This window comes from Orcinus orca, chromosome 15 (genome assembly GCF_937001465.1).
Source record: "Orcinus orca chromosome 15, mOrcOrc1.1, whole genome shotgun sequence".
In the NCBI taxonomy this organism is placed as follows: domain Eukaryota; kingdom Metazoa; phylum Chordata; class Mammalia; order Artiodactyla; family Delphinidae; genus Orcinus; species Orcinus orca.
Genome location: NC_064573.1, coordinates 22919216 through 22940924, shown reverse-complemented (window position 1 = coordinate 22940924; position 21709 = coordinate 22919216). Strand labels below are relative to the sequence as shown.

At 49.9% G+C, this 21709-nt stretch overlaps 1 protein-coding gene across 1 annotated transcript in view; it reads left to right on the top strand.

The window, feature by feature from the left end:
- The window catches only part of MAPK4 (mitogen-activated protein kinase 4), a 179469-nt gene that overhangs the window by 84412 nt on the left and 73348 nt on the right, over window positions 1-21709 (top strand). The window contains exon 2 of the mRNA XM_004266102.3: window positions 17372-18817. Within this exon, the coding sequence (XP_004266150.1) occupies window positions 18272-18817 (546 nt within the window). The 5' untranslated portion in view covers window positions 17372-18271. The remainder of the gene's footprint in view (window positions 1-17371; window positions 18818-21709) is intronic.

Here is a 21709-nt window from a genome sequence, read left to right as displayed (position 1 = left end):
ACTCAGGAGTTGTTTGAACAGGGAGAATGGGCAGCTGTGCTTTGGGGTGGGTGGGGCACTACTACACTATCTTCCACCCCTTTGCTCAGAGGGGCTCCTTGACCCTCTCTTCTCCTTTTTCTCGGCAGCCCAGGAACTCGCTGATGTCAATTTACCATTCCCCTAAATAGCCAAGGGGATGCCTAACCTTTCCTAACTAGGACATGGGTTTTCATTCCATGGTTAGAGATAAAGCTTAAAATATAGATCCCCTGGGAGAGGCAACCTGGTATCTTAGTCTCAGAGAAGTATAGACGGCTGGACTCAAACCCTTCTGTGGGTGCTAATGGGGAGGGGTGTGAGTGTTTGAAAAGGCGGTAGACAGGACACTGCAGAGAAAGGAAAGGATTAGAAATTGACTTTGGAACCATCGGATAGATGTTTCCTGACCATTTACCTATGACTGGCTGTTCCCTCATCCTCCCACCCACTCCTACCACCACCACCCACATCCCCTTCTCTAAACTCCCAAGTAGCTGTTCTGAGGGGATCTTGTTCAGAGTTGCAGTGGAGAATATGGGATGGGATGAGGCTTCGCAGGGGAGAACCATCTAAAGAGGGAAGATGGGGGAGCAGGAAAGAAAAGTACTTGTGGAGGGAATGGGGTGGCTGGGAAGGAGTGGAGAGAGGGGTGATGGGAGGTGAGGGATCTTTCTGCTGCACATTTAAAGCTATGGGATTAAAGACAAGGGATGAATGCCGACGCGCCATCCAAAATGGCCCTAGAATTGGGCAGAGCACCACAAGCTCTCGAAGTTGGCAGAGACTGACTAGTTTGCTGCGTTGCGGTTGCAGGAAGGTTGGGCTTGCGAGCATCTGTGTAGGATCTCGTTGCTGTGTGATTATTAAACACTATATATAGCCATCTGATCCTAGCGACGGGAGCTAGTTACCTTTCTTGGGGTTTCCTACAATGAGCCCATTAATCTGACTGCTGGCCCTGGTCACAAAAGGAAAGGGAAGCAAGAGAAAGACAGTCCCTTGTCAAGGGGCACATAGCAAGCTAATGGCAATTTAGTGGTGTCACTTTGCACACGAGCTCTGTCCTCTGATTACTGGGACAGCTCTTAGCAGTCAGTGCCCTGGGGCATTTAATTTACTCAGGCAGCATAGCCTAATGGTAAGGGCGTGGGGTCTGGAGGCAGACTGCTGGGGTTTGAAGCCCTGCTCTGCCACTTCCCAGCTGGGTATGCTTGAGCAAGTTCTTCACCATTCTGTGCCTCAGTTTTCCAGTTTGTAAGATGGAAGCAATACATCAGTATTGCAGTATCCCAGTATGTTCCTGGGAATATCATTGTGAAGTTAAATGAGATGGAGTACATTGTTACCAGTTATTACTTAATGTGGGAAGGTAAATAGTGACATGATTATTATTTCAGCAGTCTTTGATATTTACTTTACACACTGCCTTCATGGCTGTTGCTTTTAACAAAAACCCTGTGAGATAAATATGGAAGGTATTAATATTCTAGTTAACAGATGTGGAAACTGAGGCTCAAGGTCATGTAATCTATGAGTGGCAGAGGTCAGACTTGAACCCAGAGTTCTTTCATAAGCCAGAGGCCCTCCACTGCACCTGACGGTCACCTTCCCCATGGGAGACACTGCCTCCTCCAGGCAGTTTCCGAAAAATTATACGAGGCTCTTCATAAAAAGAAATGGGACATTACAAGGGTCGTTTGCTCTTGGCTGTGTTTTGAGAGTCAGGTGATGTTGTTCATCCTCTGCACCTGGGGGCACACCTGCAGATGGTCAGTCAGAGTAGGGGGCTGCCAGGAACATGGGATGGAGGGGGGGCCACCTCAGCAAACCCCACCCCATCTCGCTCGGACTGCCCGAGCATAGCCAAGGTGGACCCGAGGGCCATGGGCTTGTGCGAGGGCCACTCTCCCCAGGGTGTCCAGCCCAGAGCTCCCATCTCTCCACACCTACTGGGGAGCCTCTACTCACTCAAGTCTCTGTTTAAATGTCACTTCTTCAGGGAATCTGCCATTTTTCACCAAAGTAATTGTCTCCTTGTCACCCCTGCTCATAGCATCCTGCACTTTCCCATGATACGTTTATCACAGTTGTAATCATATGTACACGCTATTTGTGCCAATATTTGTGTCACATCTGCCTCTCCACCCCCAGACTGTAAGTTCCTGGGGACCAGGGATCGTGTCTGCTTGATTTGCCCTGGGTCCTCCCCACTGCCTTGTACAAAGTGATGCTCAGTAAATATTACATGAAAGTATTAAATATTAAAAATACATGCAAATGCTTTGGAGAGTGGAAAGTTGCTTTGCAAATTTGTTTTCACCTTAATCTTATTGCTCTCTGTGGGACTACCACACAATAAAAGAACTATGGCGCACTGTCTATGGCAGCTGAAGCTTCCAGAAAAATCGGGCAAGACAGTTCATGGGAAGACTCAGCTATGTGTTCTTTCAGCGTGGCTGTTGGTGAATGAAGGGAACTAGACAGATGGGCCTGAGGAGGTAGCCTTGGTAAACAACCTGAATTTAGCATCCCGAGTTTGTCAGTGTGATGATCTGAAAGCTGGGAGGAGAAAAAAAAAAAAAAGAACACCTAAGGGAATGGCATGCAGTTGCTCTCTGGGTTTATTTTGGCTTAAGCTGGTCTGTTCCTACCAAGCTGGTGATGCCCCGCCTTCGGGGTGGTACCTGAAAGCGAGCAGTTACCAGGAACCTACCAGCAAAATCCCTTCTCTGATCCCAGTTCCTTTTGGTTCCGCCGGACTCTCTGCAACACTCCCACTAAGTCAACTATCTGTTTCCACACCTCCGCTCAGCTTCTACCTGACCTCACTCTCACCCACACCTTGGCGGGTGCTGCCCCAGTGCGGTCTGTAAGCCCAGCCCAGTCTTCAGTGCTCACCATTCAACTGCTCCCTTGTTCCCGTGACCATCCCACTCTTGTCCCAGAGAACCGACCGCACTTCCACCAGCACATCACCCCTCCAGGGGATGTGCCTCTATGCGCACGTCCCCCAAGCACCTCTTCCAAACACTTCCACTCTCAAGTCCCTGGCTCCGTTCCCACCCATCTCTTTATTTGTTCATCAACTTTTTATTGAGTACCTACTGTATGCCAGGAATTGTACAAGGCTGGGGATATAAGGATGAACCAGCCACTGTGCTTTTGCTCTCAGGATTCCCAGTAGTGGGAAGAAGGACTACAGAGAGGTACAACCCCATGAGATTACTGCCTTAGGTGTAGGCGTTGTGCTTCATGGTCCTGGAGAAGAGAGAGTTTACTCTGAGGACGGCAGGGTGACGTTAGGGTAGCACTGCTTCAGGGACCCAAAGAGGACAGTATCGCCAACATACGGGCTGCATGTTCTGGGAAGGTGGCAAGTCAGGAACAATCGCCCCAGTCTGTGTGGCTGCAGCGTGGGGTGCAGTTTAGGGAGTGGTTGGACGTGAGGCGGGAAGACAGATCAGGTCTGACGCAGGGGCTGTGTGAGAAGCTTGGGCTTTAATCTCTGGGCAGTGGGGAGCTATTGAAAACCTTTTGAAAACAAGAGAATGAAATGATCAGTTGTGTTTCCGAGATAATTGGAAGCAGAAAGGAGGATGGATTGGAGAGGTTGCAGGAAGGTGGTAGAGAGACCATTTGGGGGCTGTTGGGACTTCATTCATTCATTCATTCACTCATTCTAAACCTGTTCACGGAGGGAAGCCACAGATGCTACAGTGCTCTCAGCTGCAGGAAAGCAAATGTGAATTGTCTCGCACCCCGCTGCTACAGTGGGGACAAAAGCTAGAGGTGGTGGGATGCAGACTCTGAGCATGTCAGCATATCCGGGACCTAAACTAAGGCAGTCTGGCTGAAGCAAAGGGAACAGATGGCAGTATTACCAAGACAGGGTCCTATCTCCTCCCACATGACCACCTCAACTCTGTTCAGTCTGGTCACAGCCCTCACCAGCTTCCCCTGGGAGGTGATCCCATAGGCGACCTTGGCAGGGAATGGGAACAGAAAGGGCACGTCCAGGCTCAGAGAACACCCTGAGCACAGGCACAGGTATCTGAGATTTTTTTCCAGGCCTGAGTCCCAGTCATCTTTTCTGGAACTTCAGAAGAAATCAGAGCCAATCTTTGCTCCTTGAAGCCTGGTGAGCGTGGGGTGGAAGCTGGCACTCCGTCCCTTTCTGCAGTTGTGTCAAAGAAAGACGGAACAAATCGCTCCACAGGTCAAAAAGATGACTATCAAAGTCAGCATCTGGTTTGCTTTTTGCTTTATTTCAAAGAAAAACTCGCCTTATAAAACTGAACCAAGGGATGCGGGTAGACTGCGGGTCCCGAACCCTCTACCTCAGTTCCGGTTGGTCAGGACTCTTGCAGGACCCCTCGGCTCCATCCTGATGAGACCCACACTGCACTTCTCTCCAGGCTTCCTGAAGCCTGGCCTCATGAGCACAGGCACTATATCCCGAGACTCTATCTGCCCCCACTTGGGATCCTAATTCTCAGTTTGGGCAGTTGAAACAGATTCTAAATTAAAAACAAGTTACATTGTTGCTTGAAAAAAGAAAGTGATTTTTGTCATTGATTTTTGTCGTTTTTATCATAATATAAAACCTTACTGTAAAAGCAACCTTCTTCCCACCTAGGAGGTTCTTATTGATGGGTGGGTAGCGCTTCCTCCCACCACCCCCGGTGAGCAGGGGAGTCAGTCCTTTGCATCCATGGTTCCACATCTGTGGATTCAACCAACTGTGGGTCAAAAACATTTGAAAACAATTTCCAGAAAGTTCCAAAAAGCAAAACTTGAATTTGCTGCACTCCAGCAACTAGTAACATAGCATTTTTATTGTATTAGGGATTATACGTCATCTAGAGATGATTCGAAGTGTGCAGGAGGATGTGCGTAGGTTCTATGCAAATACCATGCCATTTTATGTAACAGACTTGAGCATCCTCAGATTTTGGTGTCCACAGGGGTTCCTGGAACCAATCCCCATGGATACGAGGGGACGACGGTCATCTCTCTCTGCTTACTCCGAGCGAGAGGTGACCAGTGCTGGAGGGGGCAGCTCCTTCCCGCCACCCCTTCTTACCATCTGGCCTTACCTCCTCCCTCATGTTCTGGAAGGCAGCTCTGTCCACCATGCCCACCCAGTCAACTGCCTTACCTACTCCTTTGAGCCCTCACTTGCCCTGGCCCTATAGCATTGGTAGATATTGAGGGCAATGTCTACCCAGTAGCCTTCCTCCCAAAGGGTGGCTTGGAAGCTGGATCTACCTTTAAGCCTGGGAGTGGCTGAGCCCTTCCCCAGGCAGCCCCCTGCCCATACCCATCGGCTTTTCTCTTGTTCCTGGCACCTGAGAACTCCAGCATAACAAGGACACAGAGCCTGGTTTGTGCTGGTTTTTCAGAACTCATTAAATCCCAAGGTTCGTTTATCTGGAGTCTGCAGAGAATGGGAGAGGTGAAGGAATGCTTCCCTACGTCACTGTCCCACCCAAATGCTTACACTGTGTTGGCCTCGGTGCCAGCCTGATCCAGGTTTCCAGCTAATGACACTGAGCTGGTGAAATCCAGTTCCTGCCCAGGACCCCCTGTACCTGGGAGAGCCGTGGAGTTGGTGGCTGCTGGCACGATTATGTTTGTCAAGCTAATGCGCTGTGTTGTGTTGGTCATACTGCTGCTTTTGTCAAGTTCCAGCATTTTCTGCAATGAGGACTTTATTGATGTGTGTGTCTAAGGCTCCCGGGCTGTGAGGACGGTCTGTGTGTGCCAAGTGCTAACAACAGCCCAGCGACTCAATAAGGAGGCAGGAGTGGCCTCTGGGAGTGGGGACAGGATTCCTCTTTCTTCCTGTTACCCTTCCTTCTCTCTCCTCATTCTTACTCTCTTGCTTCCACTGCTTTCTTTCCCAACCTTCCTCCACTCCCCTCCCGGGCACTGGAGCCATCTGTCTTCTTCTCCAGGGAGTTCCTGATCCATCGGAAGGCTGATCACTTCCTTCCCTCCCCCTTCTATGTCCGGTGGGGTTTGATGTCACTGACCATCGAACGTAAGAGGCTTATTTGCATGTGGAATCCCTCACAGGCTTGTGGGAGTTCATTGTTCCAAAGAGGCCAGTGACACTCCCTAGTATCTCTTCTGCTAGAGCGAGGAGGAAAATGAAAAACAAGTACCCCGTCAGCACATTTCCCCTCCAATGGGTCAGGTTCCTACAGTGTTATCTCTGTGGCATGGGGTTCTGACTCTTGGGGTCTTTCAGTGAAGCTTTCAGTGAAGGAGGCACTCACAAGGAGAGCGAGGAGAGGGCGATGGATACATGGAGGTTAATAAGTGAGAGCAAATGGCCTCACCATGATGGACTTGGTCAGCCCCTTGGTGAGTATCTTAGTCTGTTCAGGCTGCTACAACAAAACCATAGACGGCGTGGCTTATAAGTAACAGAAATTTATTTCTTATGGTCTGGAGGTTGGGAAGTCCAGGATCGGGGCCAGCATGGTCGGCTTCTGGTGAGAGCCCTTTTCAGGATTGCAGGTGGCTGATTGTATCTACATTGTATCCTCACATGGTACAAACGGGGTGAAAGAGCTCTCTGGGGTCCCTTTTATCAGGACTCCCATTCATGAGGGCTCTATCCTCATGATCTAATCACCTCCCCAATGCCCCACTTCCTAATACCGTCACATTGGGGGTTAGGATTTCAACATATGAATTGTGTGTGGGGCACAGATACAAACATCCGGTCCATTGCAGTGATTCATTGTAGATTCATTCCTAGACGCTCCATCCTGGGCTGGGTGTCTCAGTGTGTTCTAGGTCATAAGAGAAGACAGGGATAATTTAGCCTAAAGTTCCCCTCATTCTGCCCCCTGCCAAAAAAAAAAAAAAAAAAAAAAAAGACTCAAAACGATTGTGCAATGGCTAGTGAACCAACACTCACTTCTTCCCATGCAGAGGCCACTCACTCTTGGAGGACTGTGAAGGGATGAGAAAGGGTAACAGTTCTGACCCCCTAGAGCCCAGCTAACATCACTGTGGAAGTGGTTTAATTTTAGTATAATTGGTTTGTGGTCGTGACTTACCTCCAATTTGTGCGAAATACTTTTGGAAGTATATTCAGATCACCACCCTGTTCTGATTCCCACGAGTAAGTGGGGAAGCATGGTTATTCCCACTTCACAGATTAGAAACTCCTTGCTAGAGAGCTCCCAGGCAGTGGTAGGACTCGAACCCAGGCCTCCTGGCTCCCAGCCTATGGCTTTCCTCCTCAGCTATGGCAGTCCCGTGTGGGCCAGACATTGTTGCTGTCACCTGAGCTGTCAAAATACCACTTCTTCTGTCACTTGTGAACAGGGAGATGCAATCACCAGGAGAGGGGACATTTTTTCTGCTCTATGAATGATTTCTTTGTACCTCTGAGTGCAACCCCTGTAAATGATTAGCCTCCATGAGAATAGGAGGGAGTAGTGTGTGATATATTTGCTGGATAATGGGCCAGGAAACTGGGTGAGAAGCAGACCAGTGAAAGAAGTCAAGAACTCTATGAAATTTATTTAAAGGGACTGCACTGCACAGAGGATTTGAGTCAGAAAAGACTTGTGAAATTCTCACATCTGGTTGGCATCTCTAACAGGGAGGAAAGAAGTGAGTTTCACAAATTTGAATTTGTAAATGGTCCTCTGGAGCATGGGGCTTCTCAGAATGCATTTGTTCTGCCCAAGTATTATTTAATTATTGAGTAGGTTAGTAATTAGGCACTGGGGCTGGAGTGATGCCCATGAAGGGGTCCCTGCCCTCACCAAGCTTCCAGTCAAACACTGAAGACAAGCGATTAAAGCTGAAACAAAAAGGGAGGGGGAGGTGAAGGACACAACCTGACAGATAAGCTAGTCTGGGGAGGGAAAGGAGTATCAGGGAAAGCTTCCTGGATTAAGGGGCATTTAAACTTGTACCCAAAGGATGAATAAGAATTAGCCAGAGGAAAAGGAGGGGGAACAGCATGTGTGGAGGCCCAGAGGCAAGAGAGAAGGTGACATCTTCAATGAAGATCTTCAATGAAAGACATTTTGTATGGCTGGTGAGTAGAGTCAAGGAAACTATGAGGTTAGAGGCTGAGACCTTTAGAAGCGATGCCAATTTCCAAGATGACTTAAAGGAGGAAAGCAAATTCTTCTTCTCCAAGGAACTGGGGAAACTAGAAAAACAAAAGCAAGCACTGAAATGTGAGAGGGATGGGGGTGGGACCCCCCATGACAGAAGTCCCCATGGGAGATGACAGAATGCACTGGCGTTTCCACCAAGCCTGGGTCAGGAAGCGGGCTCAACCCCTTTCTAGTGTGTGATCTTCAGAAAGTTACTTGCACTCTCTCAAAACGGAAGGAAGAGGAGGAAACAGGTGCCTACCATGCACAGATCACTGGCACAGTGTCCATTCATGTCAGGGAATAGTTCCCCACAGTGTGCTGTGAAAGTTCAAACATCACTGGACGTGTGTCACCGTGCCCAGCACATAGGAGGTCCTCGATAAATGCCAGCTGAGGCGGACCATGTGCCTGGAAGTGACTTTCTCATGAAACCTGGGCTCACAGAGAGTAACCTCGGAATTCAGGAAGACACAGTGGCCCGTGGGCACTCTGCAGTGGGTGCTAACGCAAGTGTGGGAGAGGGCTTCCCTGGTGGCGCAGTGGTTGAGAGTCCGCCTGCCGATGCAGGGGACACGGGTTCGTGCCCCGGTCCGGGAAGATCCCACATGCCGCGGAGCGGCTGGGCCCGTGAGCCATGGCTGCTGAGCCTGCGCGTCCGGAGCCTGTGCTCCGCAACGGGAGAGGCCACAACAGTGAGAGGCCCGCGTACCGCGAAAAAAAAAAAAAACAATGTGTGGGAGAAATGAAAGATGCAGGCTCTGCTTTTGAGAAGCCTAGACCCTGGCTGGGATCTCTGCCCTTTAGAATACAGTCCGGACAAACCAAGCCTCAAAGAGGCTCACCTTATTTAGCCACTTAAGTCATAACTGTCCTGATTTAGATATTGAAAGAGGCCCACATCTTCTGTGATGCCAGGTTTCCTTCCTTTAAAAAAACAGAAAAGAAAGAAAAATGAGAAGTTTCCCTTTGCGTCTACAAAGGTCAAATGTAGGATTGTCTCAGATCAGAAGGATTTAAACGCTGGCACACACTCACACCCTCACACACTGGTGATCCGAAAGTCGGACTCCCAGCCTCAAGCCTAGGCAGGTACAGCCGCTGCCCCCGTGCTGTTCCCGTGGTGACCAGCACCCGCACCCCACACTCAGGGACCCAGACTGACTGCCCGCCCCCAGCTCTGCGCTGATGTGGGCATCAGAGCTCCAAATGAGGCCTCCGGAATCTCTCTCCGTGCTATTTCAGTATTGTTGGGAGGCTTGGGAAGCCTTTGTTCTCCCTGGCTGGTTACGTAATTTTCAAGAGAAAAAGGCAGAGGAAAGACTGAACTGAATACGCCCAGAGTTTGCTTTTGGGGGAGGCAGTAATCCCAGAGTCTGATGTTCTAGCCGCTCATTTTTTCCTTCCAGCCCTCTGTAGCTCTCCTCCCATCCCCCCTCAGGGAGATGAGGATAAAACAGGTTCCCCTCCTGTTTCTTACTTGGTGGCACCCCCACCGGCATGTTCTGGAGGAAACCGTATAAGGGAAACAAACCAGGGCCACTGTGTTGGCCTCGCTGCCTCAAAGGGACGTTAAGGGAGTTTGCACATCTCAGAGGCGGATGCTCACTGGGGCGCCTGTCACTGGCTCCCTGCTTGAGACATACATATTTTAGGCCAAGAAGTGCTTTGGGCCTGGGTTGGTTACTGTCCTGCCGGCTGCTGTATGAAGGGGATCCCGGGACCTCAGTTGGAGTGGTCCTGGGGGCAAGAGAGGCTCGGGACACTGCAGCCTGAGCTGGCCTCATGGGTGATAACACTGGAAAGAACCATCTGCCCGTGCATGTGGGTTTCCACAAACAGAAGGGGCTTCCAGACTCGGGTGCCTTACTGCCCATGAACACCTCCAGCCTGTTTCCCTCCTGGGTCGGGGGAGTGGTACTTCACTTCAAGAGCTGGAAGACCAGGAAGAGTTGTTTCTCCTGATTCCTGGGGGCCCCGATGCTAAAAATCAGAGGGAACACAGTGATCACTGCCTTGGGACTAGCAGTCCTCTCCTTGGTGGGGAAACGCCTCCTGGTCACCTCTCTTCTGGGGCTTGTGTGGCATCGTTGCTTGAGCCCCCCGCTTTATCTCCCACTCACCATGGAGGGGTTCAAAAACTTTCTGATCTGCGCCTCAGGGGGCACATTTTTAAAATTTGTCTTTCCATTTGGGTTATACTTTGTCATAATCCTAATCTTACCGCACAACGTAGCCATTCCTGTGTCCACTGCTATGTATTTCTGGAATCCTCACTGTGTGCCAGACACAGAACTCACCCCCGGGGTTAAGTCAGTGAAAAAAGGGAGGTAAGATTCCCCCACCGCCACCCCCTGCAACAACCCTGCTGACTTCCCAAGGTTCTGTCTGGCTCTGGAATCTGATGGGCTCTAAGCCCATCCAGTAAGACCCAGGACCCCATGCCCAAAGCCTCAAGATTTCAGGCCAAGTTTGCATCTTTTCCATCTTGGACGTGTCAAGAGCCGAGGTCTCTGCGTCCCTCCTCTCCGTTAGTTACCTATTGTCTATAATAAATACCCCCGTATTCGCTGGCTTAAACAGCATTTGCTGTCACACAGTTTCTGTGAGTCAGGAATCCGGCCACAGCTTTTAGCTGGGTGCCTGTGGTGTAAGGTCTCTTGTGAGCCTTCAGTGGGGCCGTGGCCACCGGAGAGGGCTGGAGTCCTCTCAAGCTCACTTTGGGGAAGATCCGCTTCCTGGCTCACTCATTTAGTGGCCAGCAGGCCTCAGAAGATCCCGTTGCAAGAACTCACCCGGGTCTCCCCTCAGGGCTGCCTCATGACATGGCCACTGGCTTCCCCCAGAGCTATCACCTGGGATGGAAGCCACAGTCTTCTCATAACCTGATCTCAGAAGTGACATCCCATTATTTCCGCCATATTCTGTTCCTTAGAAGTGAGTCAGTAAGTCCACACAGGCTTAGGGGAGGGGATTCCACAGAGCTGAAGCCAGGAGGCGGGGACCATTGGTGGCGGTCTTGGAAGCTGCCTTCCCCCCCCTCCAGGAGGCTTCTCTGACTGATCTTCCTGGGCCTCTTACTGCACTTGCAGTGGAACTATGAAGTTGGTCCCCAAATATTCTTGCACTGTTTCTGTCATTGTTATGTGGTCCTTCTCTCCCTATAGGAATATAAGCTCCTTGAGGTCAGGAGCCATATGTCCTACATCTCTTTATTTCCCACTTAGACCAACCATATACCTAGCAGGTTACTATCAGGTGGACAGTGACAGCTTCAGGTTAAAAGGAAAAAGACAGTAAAAATGTCTTACACAAAAATAGAGCTCGACCATCTCACTTGGCAAGAAAGCTGGAGGCAGGCATTTCCAGGCTTGGCTCCGCGATGTCTACAAGGCCCCATGCTCATCTGCCAGCTCCGGTGTGCTGGCTTGGTCTCCAAGCTTGTCCCCACATGGTGTGGCACCAACACCACTTCTTCCTACAAGTGCATCTAAGGACAGGGAGTAGGGGAAGAAAACTTTTTCAGTGAGGCCCCTCTAGTGCCTTTAAGGCTTATTGTCCAGAACTGGCTGCTATGATCACCTCTAAACCACCCATTATCAAAGGGGAGTTGGGATAGCACGATTGACTTAGATTCATGGCCCTCAGCAGGGATGCGTGTGGGAGATGTCATTGCCCTCTAGGATTGTGGCTGTGTGTGAGGCTGTCACAGGAACCAGGGGGCGCTGTTGGCATTTAGTGGAGCAAGGCTGGGGTTGCTAAACTTTTGGCGATACATACCCTGTACCGTATAGCTCAAACAAATAACTCTTCTGTGCAATTGCCAATACTGCTGGAGACTGCTGCTTCGGACCAGTGGTTCTCAACTAGGGGTAGTTTTGTGCCTTCTCCACTGGTGATGGTTTTCACTGTTTAGGGACATTTTGGTTGTCACAGCTGGGGGGGTGCTACAGTGCATCTGGTGGGTAGAGGCCAGGGATGCTGCTAAACATCCCACAGGGCACAGGACAGCCCTGCAGCTGAGAAGGACCTGGCACAAAATTTCAATCATTCTGAGGTTGAGAAGCCCTGGTTTAGACCCATCATCTAACTATGAGTCAACCCTGAGTTGGGCTCAGCTGCTCAATGGCTGACCCAGACTTGGTTTCCGTTCCTTTGGAGGAAGTGGGAATGGTTCCTGGGCAGGTGACCAGTGGCAGCTACAGGACCAGCTGGGAGGATGCTCAGCTCAGCTACCCTCTAGGATGGCCAGTCCCTGCAGCCAGAGCCTCTGGCATCTGAGGTTTACAGTTAAAGAAGAGGTCAAGTACTGGTTGGAAAGCAGGGTTATGGCTGTTTGAACTGGCGGAGGTTTTTTGTTGCTGTTGTTGTTTGGGGTTTTTTTGTGTGTTGTGTTTTCTTTTTGGTTTGGTTTAGTTTTCCTTAACTGTTAGTCTCATTTTAATGTTTTATTTCTCAATTTTTCTTTTTATCAAATGGGCTAATTAACTGTGATCTCCACACTGAAGCTAAACACAGACTGAAAAGGTAGCTGGCTGGCTTGTGCTTTAGTTTGAGAAGAACCACACGGTGTGCATCCCCCAAATTTGTCCTTCACTAGTCCTGGAAGTCACATTGGGTCTAGATGGTTCTTGGTGGGAATCACCTACTTGGGCTCAGCTGATGGGCTACAGTGATGAGAAGTGTGGGCTTTGGAGTCAGACAGACCCGCGTTTATACCCCAGATTCATCACTGGCTACTTGTGCGACTTTGGGAAAGTCATTTCCCTGTGGGGGCTTCATGGGAGAATGATATCAACCTCATGGGGTTCTTGTGAGACCCAACTAATCAGTCCCTTGGCCTAGAGTGAACCCTCCACGTGTGTAGTTACCCCATCTTCATAGTGTCATCTTCACCAGTTCCCCAGAAAGGCTCTGTTAAGATGCACATGGGGTTTGGGAGCGAGGCCCGTCAACAGCACCATAGAATCGCAGAGCTGGAAGGTAGCTTGTGGAAAGCAGAGAGCTGGGTCCTGAGGGCACAAGACCTACAGTTGAGCTGAACTGAGCCTGGGTGGGATCCCAAGCCCAGGGTTCCTCCCGGGGAGGGCAGGCGTGGGATAGTGCCACTGTGAGGGGCAACCGGGGCTGGTGGTAGGGGATTGAGTCCAGGAGAGAGGAGACGGTGCAGAAAGAGCCGGAAAGGGGCCCGGTTACCACACACTTCAGTGCCTCCTTGGGAACAAGCTAGAGGGCATTCCTACACAATCTAGAGCAGGGGTCTAGAGCAACTTACCCCCTGGCCCAATCCAGCCCCCCACCTATTTTTGTAAATAAAGTTTTATTGAAACAGAGCCATGCCATTCATTTGGGTATTGTCTGTGGCTGCTTTTGTGATACAAAGGCAGGGTTGAATAATTGTAACAGAGACTGTCCTACAAAGCCTAAGATTTTTATTCTCTAGCCCTTTATAGAAAAAAAATCGCCAATCTCTGGTCTAGGGACTTCATTCACATAGACTGCAGCAATTAGGATCATGGACCTTCGAGTCAGACAGACTTGACTGATATGAATGGTACTACCTGGAATTGTGCAGTGTACAGCCTGTGCAACTGTAAACATCAGCCCTGCCAGGGAAGGTTTTCCTGCAAGTTTTGGGGTGCTCAGGAGAGGGAAGAAAGCAGTATCTGGGAAATGTCCTCCAGACAAGGCCTCCAATGCTGGAGGCCTTAGTTCCTGCTGAAAGCCACCAGCCTGAGGTTTGGGAGGATCAGAGCAGGCAGAGGAAGTGAGTCTAAATTTACACTCTCCAAAGCCGCTTTGTAAACTAGAGCCCCAGGAATCCCAGAAAGGGACAGTTGGCACACACCACCAATCTCTGGTTTGCCTCCACATGTTAAAAGGCTGGATGCATGAGAGGATAATTAACTGGCCTCAAATAAGAGACTGATGGAAAGTTGGTGAGAAATCAGTGGAGAAAAGAAGCACCATTGCTAGGAGTCCTGGGGTAGAGATTTCTACTCCTGTGTTTATTACGATGTTCACCATGGAATTGTGGGAGCCTTGCTGCCCTTGGAAGAGTTACATGTGTTCTTCTCGCTGACTGTCATTTGAGCACAGCTGAACCCATGACCTTTCCGCCTCTCAAGGTGAATGCCAGCTCCCTGGTTCCAAATCACACCTGTGATTCAGAGCAGCTGTGAGTCACCACCCCTAAATGGAGAATGACTGTGCTTTGCCCTGAGATGCTGCATCACACCAAGAGCTGCCATACTCACTCCTCTGCCCAGGTGGGCACATCCACATGCCGGATGCGCCCCTCTCCAGGGCTGATGGGCCCACGCCTCTTGGTACACCATGCAAGAAAATAGCCCTAATCCGAGACTTCTTAGGTAATTGGCATTTCATAATCAGTCCACCTGTAGGGAAAGGCAAAGCGTTTACGGTAGAAATTATAGAGGAATGATAGGGAAAAACTTAGAAAATAAGCAGGTTTGAGAAAAGATGAATAACAGTAAACTCAAATGGACACAGAGAAATGCTCAGATGAGGGCTGCCTTGTTCGTGTTGAAATGCTAAGAGAGGCAGCATCTAAGCAGATGATACTGAAGTTCAGAGATATTGGTTTGTCTGAGCAGTTGGGGCTTGTGTGAAGATCCCTGTTGCAATGAACACGTTGCATTGGGGCAGCGATGGAAAGGGGAGGAGGCTGACCGTCTAGGGAAGGTAGGCATCACGGTTTCGTAGACATAACAAATGCACCTCAGGTAACTCCAATTCACAGTTATGTTCTAGGCACTACTTTGTGTCCTGGGCTTGAGAAACTTAAAGCCTAGTTGAGAGATGGACATGTATAAAAAGTTAAGGAACAGCCCAGATTAGTATATGGTAAATCAGAGAGGAAGTGAGACTTCATCTGGATTTGGAAAGATGGACAGGATTTTAACAAGTGGGGAAGAAGCAGGATAGTTCAGGAACCAGAAAGGTGCAAGCAAAGAAGCAGGATGGGAATTAAAAGAGTGTATTTAGAGCCCATGAGGATGGTGGATTGGCTGGAATCGAGCCTTCCCAAGGTGACGGGGTTCCTGCTGATAGCATGTTGGGCAGACCACTGAGACACACACACACACACACCACACACACACACACACAGATATTTCCTCCCCCTGTGAGAGGAAGAAGAAAGAGTTTTAAAAATAAAGCCCCTCTTAATTATCCACAGATTATCTGCACTGCAGCTGATGTGGAACAAATCCTGCCTTCAGCTTGCTGGTGATGTCATCTCCCTGCTTAGGTGCTCATTCCTGTCTCTGTTTACAGCCCATGGGGAGCCGGAAAGGGAAGAAGGCTTCAGCATCTCCCCTTATAAAGCAATATATAATTTCCTCTGTTTGCTCTGCCCTTGGGAATCAGGCCAAGTATATGGGTAGAAAGTGAAAGGTGTTCCAGTTTAGTTTCTGTTACCAGACTTGGGTAGCAGGAGTTGGAGGAGGGATGGAACGGGGTCCCAGGTGGCTCTTTTGTTCCCCTAAATTAGGTGTCCAGGTGGACTTCACAGCACAGGCCATAGACAGGCTCAGTGGGTGGTCCCAGCACTGTCTCTAACTGGCTAGGAATCCTCAGAGTGAATGGTGTTCCTTTATCAATTCATCAAATGTTTACTGACCCTGTCTATGCTAGAAGCACTGAGCTGGTGTTCCCTGAGCTTCAGTGCCCTTATCTGTAAAGTGAGAACTCAGACTAGAATCGTAGTCTCTCAGTGGAGATGCTGGCATTTGGGGGTGGGTGTCAGTTATTCACTGATAGTGATGCTTGGCAGGATGATTGGCAAATCTGGCCCTGCTCATTAAAGGCCTGTAGTGACTCCTCGTCAGAGCAGCTAAGGAAGGCAGGACCACCGCCGGTTGAGGGCCACAGGACTTGTTTGTTACAATTATTTCCCAGCCTTAAGTTCTGATTATTTTGCTGCTGGGCCCGATAAAAACGTGCAGAGTAGAATTGCTGAAGATTGATGAAACATCAGAATATTAGGTACATCTTATTCAAGCATAAGGGAATTTTTAACAATAGCAACAACAGGTAACAACTGTTGAGCAATTACTATGTTCCAGACTCTTGGTAAATTTCTTTCATTAGTAGTCTTTAGAGGGCGTCTGATTATTTACTATTTCAGGTCATCTCTGTCCCCTAATTTGCCCCCTTGGTTTTAGAACATTGAGTTGACTGTTGTTTTGCTTCATTTATCATTTGCAGAGTTCAGATGTGAAAGTAGCCCTACAGGGGACCCTACAGGATTATGGGAATTAAGAAGCAGCCCTGGCTAGATTCAGTCCTTTGCGCAGGATATAGTGTTTGTTCTCTCTGTGTGTGTGGACTTTATAAACTTATAAAACCTGTCACTTCCTTAGAAGCTATGATATTGCCTTTACTTCAGAGGTCTGAATTTACATTGCTAGTTTTGCCATTTTTTTCTCCCCACTTAGGTCCTATGCCTGTAATTTGAGTCAGCAGCCACCAGGGAGCAGTCAGGATATGATTTGACTCATTGCTTTGAAGAGCTAGGTTCCCATTATCAAAAAGAATACAATTCACCATGCCAGCCCTGGTGTCATGCTAAGAAGTCTGTGCCCTGCTTTGCTGTGCAGAAAATCCCTATTCCAGGGGGGCAATAAAATTTCCTTATAATCTGGTATGTATGCTTATGCTGCCTACATGGGCAACAAGAGATACAAAGTAATTAAATCTCAGTGCATGGCAAATTCTCTCAAAATAGTCAAAGACATTTGCAAAAGAAGGAAGAAAAGGGGTCCAAGTAGAAAAACAAAATTATTGATCCTTTATTTTCTGTCTGCAACTAGTTACTTTTTACTCTCACCCTTCTCAGCTAGTGCTGCTGTGTATGTCTGGAGAGCATAACAAATGATTTTCACAAAGGTCAGAGCTGATCATTGCCACCCACAGTTTGTGCATATTAACCTTTGGGGAGCAGGCATTTACATAAAAGTCATACCAGTTGATGATCTTATCAAATCAATCCATCTTCTCTCCCTTCCAGGGGAGCGCCGCACACAGCAGGCGGTGTGGCTGGGCAGTGCAAAGCCTGGAATCCCCTGAGCAAGCAGTGTTTCAGCTGGCTGGACAGATCAAATAACACTTGGGCTGGTTAACAAAAGACACACAAATGGGAAGGTGCTGGAAGCTGAAGTGTGGAAATTTACCGAACATTGTTTCTTTGACAGGAAAGGAGACTTGGTCTGAAAGATGCTGCATTCCTGCCAGCCCCTCTGGATCCAGCAGAACACTGTCTCATTCAAGGTAGTATGGATGAGGGGGTGACAGAGGATGCTGCCCACATCTGAAGCCTCCAGAGGATCCTGGCTGGACAGCTGAGCTGCCCTCAGGTCTGGGACTTCAGGTGTAACTTGGTGTAGAGCTCATGAAAGGCGCTTGGATTTCTCCAGCTTTCTTCACCAATGCTCAACAGACTGGTTTGGGTTTCAGAATCTAAGAGGAGCTGGTAGAAAGGAGAGCTGGCAGAGGTATAAAGAAGTCCCTACAAGCCTCTAGAATCCATTGTTGGGATATCTTCATACTGCTCGGGACACAGAGGGCAGCTCCCAAGCTGCTGAAGGCTGTGATACGACTGAGCTTTGGACCATTTAAAGTAAAAGAACACAGCTCAGCAACAGCACCACATTTCAGCAAGAAGGAGCCTCTTTTAACAAAGGATTTAAAGGGGAGAGTTTCTGCATCTCTACTTTGTGGTCCATCATGATGGAGAACTTTACGTTCACATAGATAAAGAGACTGGTTTTTCTTTCCAATATGCTATATTTGAAAGAATCATGAGCCATTCTAAGCTTCCAGGGAGGCTCAGGATACATAGGAGTTGGTGGACAGCCTTCCCAGTACAGGTTAAGGAAACAGTCTGAGCCTCCAACTTCTGCAGCTCAGCGAGTATGGACATATGCCACTCTTGTCTCCAGGGAGCTGGTGGCAGTGACATCACCCAGAGAAGAACCATCCCTCAGCCTTGGGACTTGACAGAATGAGGTGTGCTGGGGAAGCCACGAGCTGGGACTTGGCCTTTCCTGACTGCCCCTTCATCCCATGGTCAGCCCCTGACCACTGAGCCAACGATGGCTGAGAAGGGCGACTGCATCGCCAGCGTCTACGGGTATGACCTTGGCGGGCGCTTCGTTGACTTCCAACCCCTGGGTTTCGGCGTCAACGGGCTGGTGCTGTCGGCCGTGGACAGCAGGGCCCGCCGGAAGGTGGCCGTGAAGAAGATCACCCTAAGCGACGCCCGCAGCATGAAGCATGCACTCCGGGAGATCAAGATCATCCGCCGCCTGGACCACGACAACATCGTGAAGGTGTATGAGGTGCTGGGGTCCAAGGGTGCCGACCTGCAGGGCGAGCTGTTCAAGTTCAGCGTGGCCTACATCGTCCAGGAGTACATGGAAACCGACCTGGCGCGCCTGCTGGAGCAGGGCACGCTGACGGAGGAGCATGCCAAGCTCTTCATGTACCAGCTGCTCCGAGGGCTCAAGTACATCCACTCTGCCAACGTGCTGCACAGGGACCTGAAGCCCGCCAACATCTTCATCAGCACGGAGGACCTCGTGCTCAAGATTGGGGATTTCGGGTTGGCGAGGATTGTTGATCAGCAGTATTCACACAAGGTATGTCTGTCCAGAATGGCTGATACGCGTGGTGCATGTAATCCTCAAGAATGCTCAGTGTTCAAGAGGGTATTCCTAGCTCCCGTGGAATCAGAGGACTGGGGTCAGTATTTGGGGGAGGCTGGAGGGTGCTAGAAGGATCACGGGGCTGAAGTTGTTGCTGGGGGAGCAGGGAAGTTCTGGTTCTTAGTCTGGTCTGATGGTTCTGGCCACTAGTCATGGCTATGACCGATGACTCAAGGCCGTACAAGAAGGGTTGGATTCGGTGATACGGCTCTAAACTCTATGGCTTTAAAATTGTGCTAGTGGGGAGTTCCTTGGTGGTTCAGTGGTTAGGATTCCGGGCTTTCACTGCTGTGGCTCGGGTTCAGTCCCTGGTTGGGGAACTGGGATCCCACAAGGCATGCGGCGCAGCCCAAAAAAAAAACCAAAAACGTTGTGCAGCTGGTGAATTGCCTCTAGCACCCTCTTCTTCCTGCCATCCACCTAACCACCTACCCTGCCTCCTTTCTGCTCAGGACTCCCTGGGAGGCTTCCCACCACTGGAATCTTTTGCTCTGGCTCATCTCACCCCCTCCTCCCATCAAAGCTGCCCCACTCTGTGTTCCATTCTCTCTGTCCGTGGACGGAGGTATAAACGGTGGATCTGATAAACTAACTCTCGGTGTACATTATCCAGCTCATGGCTCGGCTCTCCCAGGCCCCTGATGTACTAGCCCCCTAGTGTGACGCTAAAGCCACAGGTGCTGACCCCCCACGGGGTGGGCGGCTAAATGCTCCAGCAGCAGCAGAGATCAGAGCTGACCCGGCCACACTGACCCTTGTTCTCAAGGCCCCAGACCTCTTCTTACCTAATCCACTGTGCCCTTCAGGAACTGGGAGTCCTCTGAAATTCTATTCCCCTTACCTCAGTTCCTGCCACTTTAGGGGAGTCTCTGAGCACCTCAGCCAGGCACCCCTCAACAGAGCTGTGGAGTGGCTGTGCTTTCCAGCCTCCTGCCCAAACTTTTGTATTGTGAATTTTTACTAGAATGAATACATCCCTCAGGAAGTAGGTGCACCGTAAACTGTTACCAGCCAAGGGGCTGGGGTGGGTGACGAGAGGGGAGGGGAGCTCTGACCTTGAACATGCCTCAGCTTTCTCCCTGAGGCCCCATTCCTCAGCTCTCCCTCGCCACCCTATTTGCCTGCAGCCAGGAGGTCACGGACACCAAGAAACGTGCTGACCTGCCTGGTACAGCTGCAGCGGGGTGGGGGCAGGCGGAGCAGGGCTCCCTGTCCCACCCTGACTGGCTGGAACTTGGGGTCCAGCCCAGATTTCAGGCCTCGAATCAGCCCAGCTGGCTCTAGTTCCCTGGTGCTGCCTTAACCGTGAGCTTGCCCTCTGTCCCCCCTCCTGCAGCCAGGCCATCTGTCAAAACTGACAGCCGACTCTGTAGGAAGGAATGTCCATGGTAAAAAAAAAAAAAAAAAATCATGCCCTTCTGTCTTCCTAACTCCCTGTGCTTTGTCTTTTTCTTCTGAGGAGCAATGACCCCAAACAACTGAACCAACGGTTTTAATCCAAATCAGTTCTTATTTGGTAAAAGGACCAGAGAATCCATGACACTCTTATTTCTGGGATGCACAAAACCACCTTCTGAATTGGAATAAACCAGTACATTTGGGAGTCATAATGGGACCTTCCTCGATGAAAGGGTCTGATTAAGTGAAGTATTACAGGGAACGTGCGCAGAACAGCACGTGGTAAGCGTTTGGGAAAATCAGGGAAGGTGGTCACTGGGCCGAAGACTGGCTGTGGCAGCAATTCTTAGGACGTGTATGGTTGTCTGAGGAGGTGATACTGTCTGAGGAGGCAGAGTCGCGGGCTCCCTTCTGACGGCGCTGACTGCGACGTGGACAGTCACCCTCTGCGAGCCTGCGTCTCCCCATCTTTGACGAGGATGATAATATGCTCCCTGCCTGCCCTGCTGGCCTGTGGTTGTGAATCAAAATGGAACATGAAAGCAAAGCCCCTTGTAAAGTAGTAAGGACCCCATCCGTTCATCTAATGAGCGTTTACTGAGTACACAGGGCCCGGGCCCTATGCTGGGAGCCCGGGAGGAGCCCCAGGTTCACGGACCACCGCAGGTGGCTGTGCTCCTGTCACTCAGGGGTGGGGAGCCACCTCTCCATTTGGAACTTTCATTTTCCTGTTGCAGAGGAATTCAGATGCTCTGACTTCCTCTTCGTGTGCTCTCTTCAGTAAAATTAGCCGTGGGAGGTTAAAAAAGAAATCACCGGAGCCAGCTACGATCCCAGTAGGTGTTCACATCAGCGCTGCGTTTGGCAGGTGTCCCGTGCCCCCACCTGCTTCCTCCCCCAAATACTTTCTGCTTTTACCTTCCTCCCTGCTCTGCCCCGAGTGATGACGAAAGCTTTATATGTGGTGCCTTTATTTATCTGATGTACATTTAAATCAGTTCTCATTTAATTCTCAAAATGCCCTGAGGCACTTCGGGCAAATGGTCCGTTTTAAAATGGAGAGAACTGGCTTTCTCAAGATGACTTGGCTGACTGTGGCAGAAGGGACGTGAGAACCTGGCCTTCTTGTTTCCTGATGGATGACCTTTCTGTGTGCTGTCTCCTTCACGAAGGCTTTCTGGGTCTCCAGTTGGAATGAGTCATTCTTTCCTTTGAATTCCCCACCCCCTAACCTGGATCTTCTAGCGCCCACCATTCTCTGCTCTGTTTTACTGTGTGTGTGTCTGCGTCTTCCATGCTCTCCTAGGCTGAGAGCTCCTTAGTTCCTGATGGCCGTGTCATGTTCATCTTGGTTTCCTCCAGGGAGTCTAATCCCGTGCCTGAGACATGGCCCAGTTGATTGTGTTGACTGTCTTGAACTAATGGAAG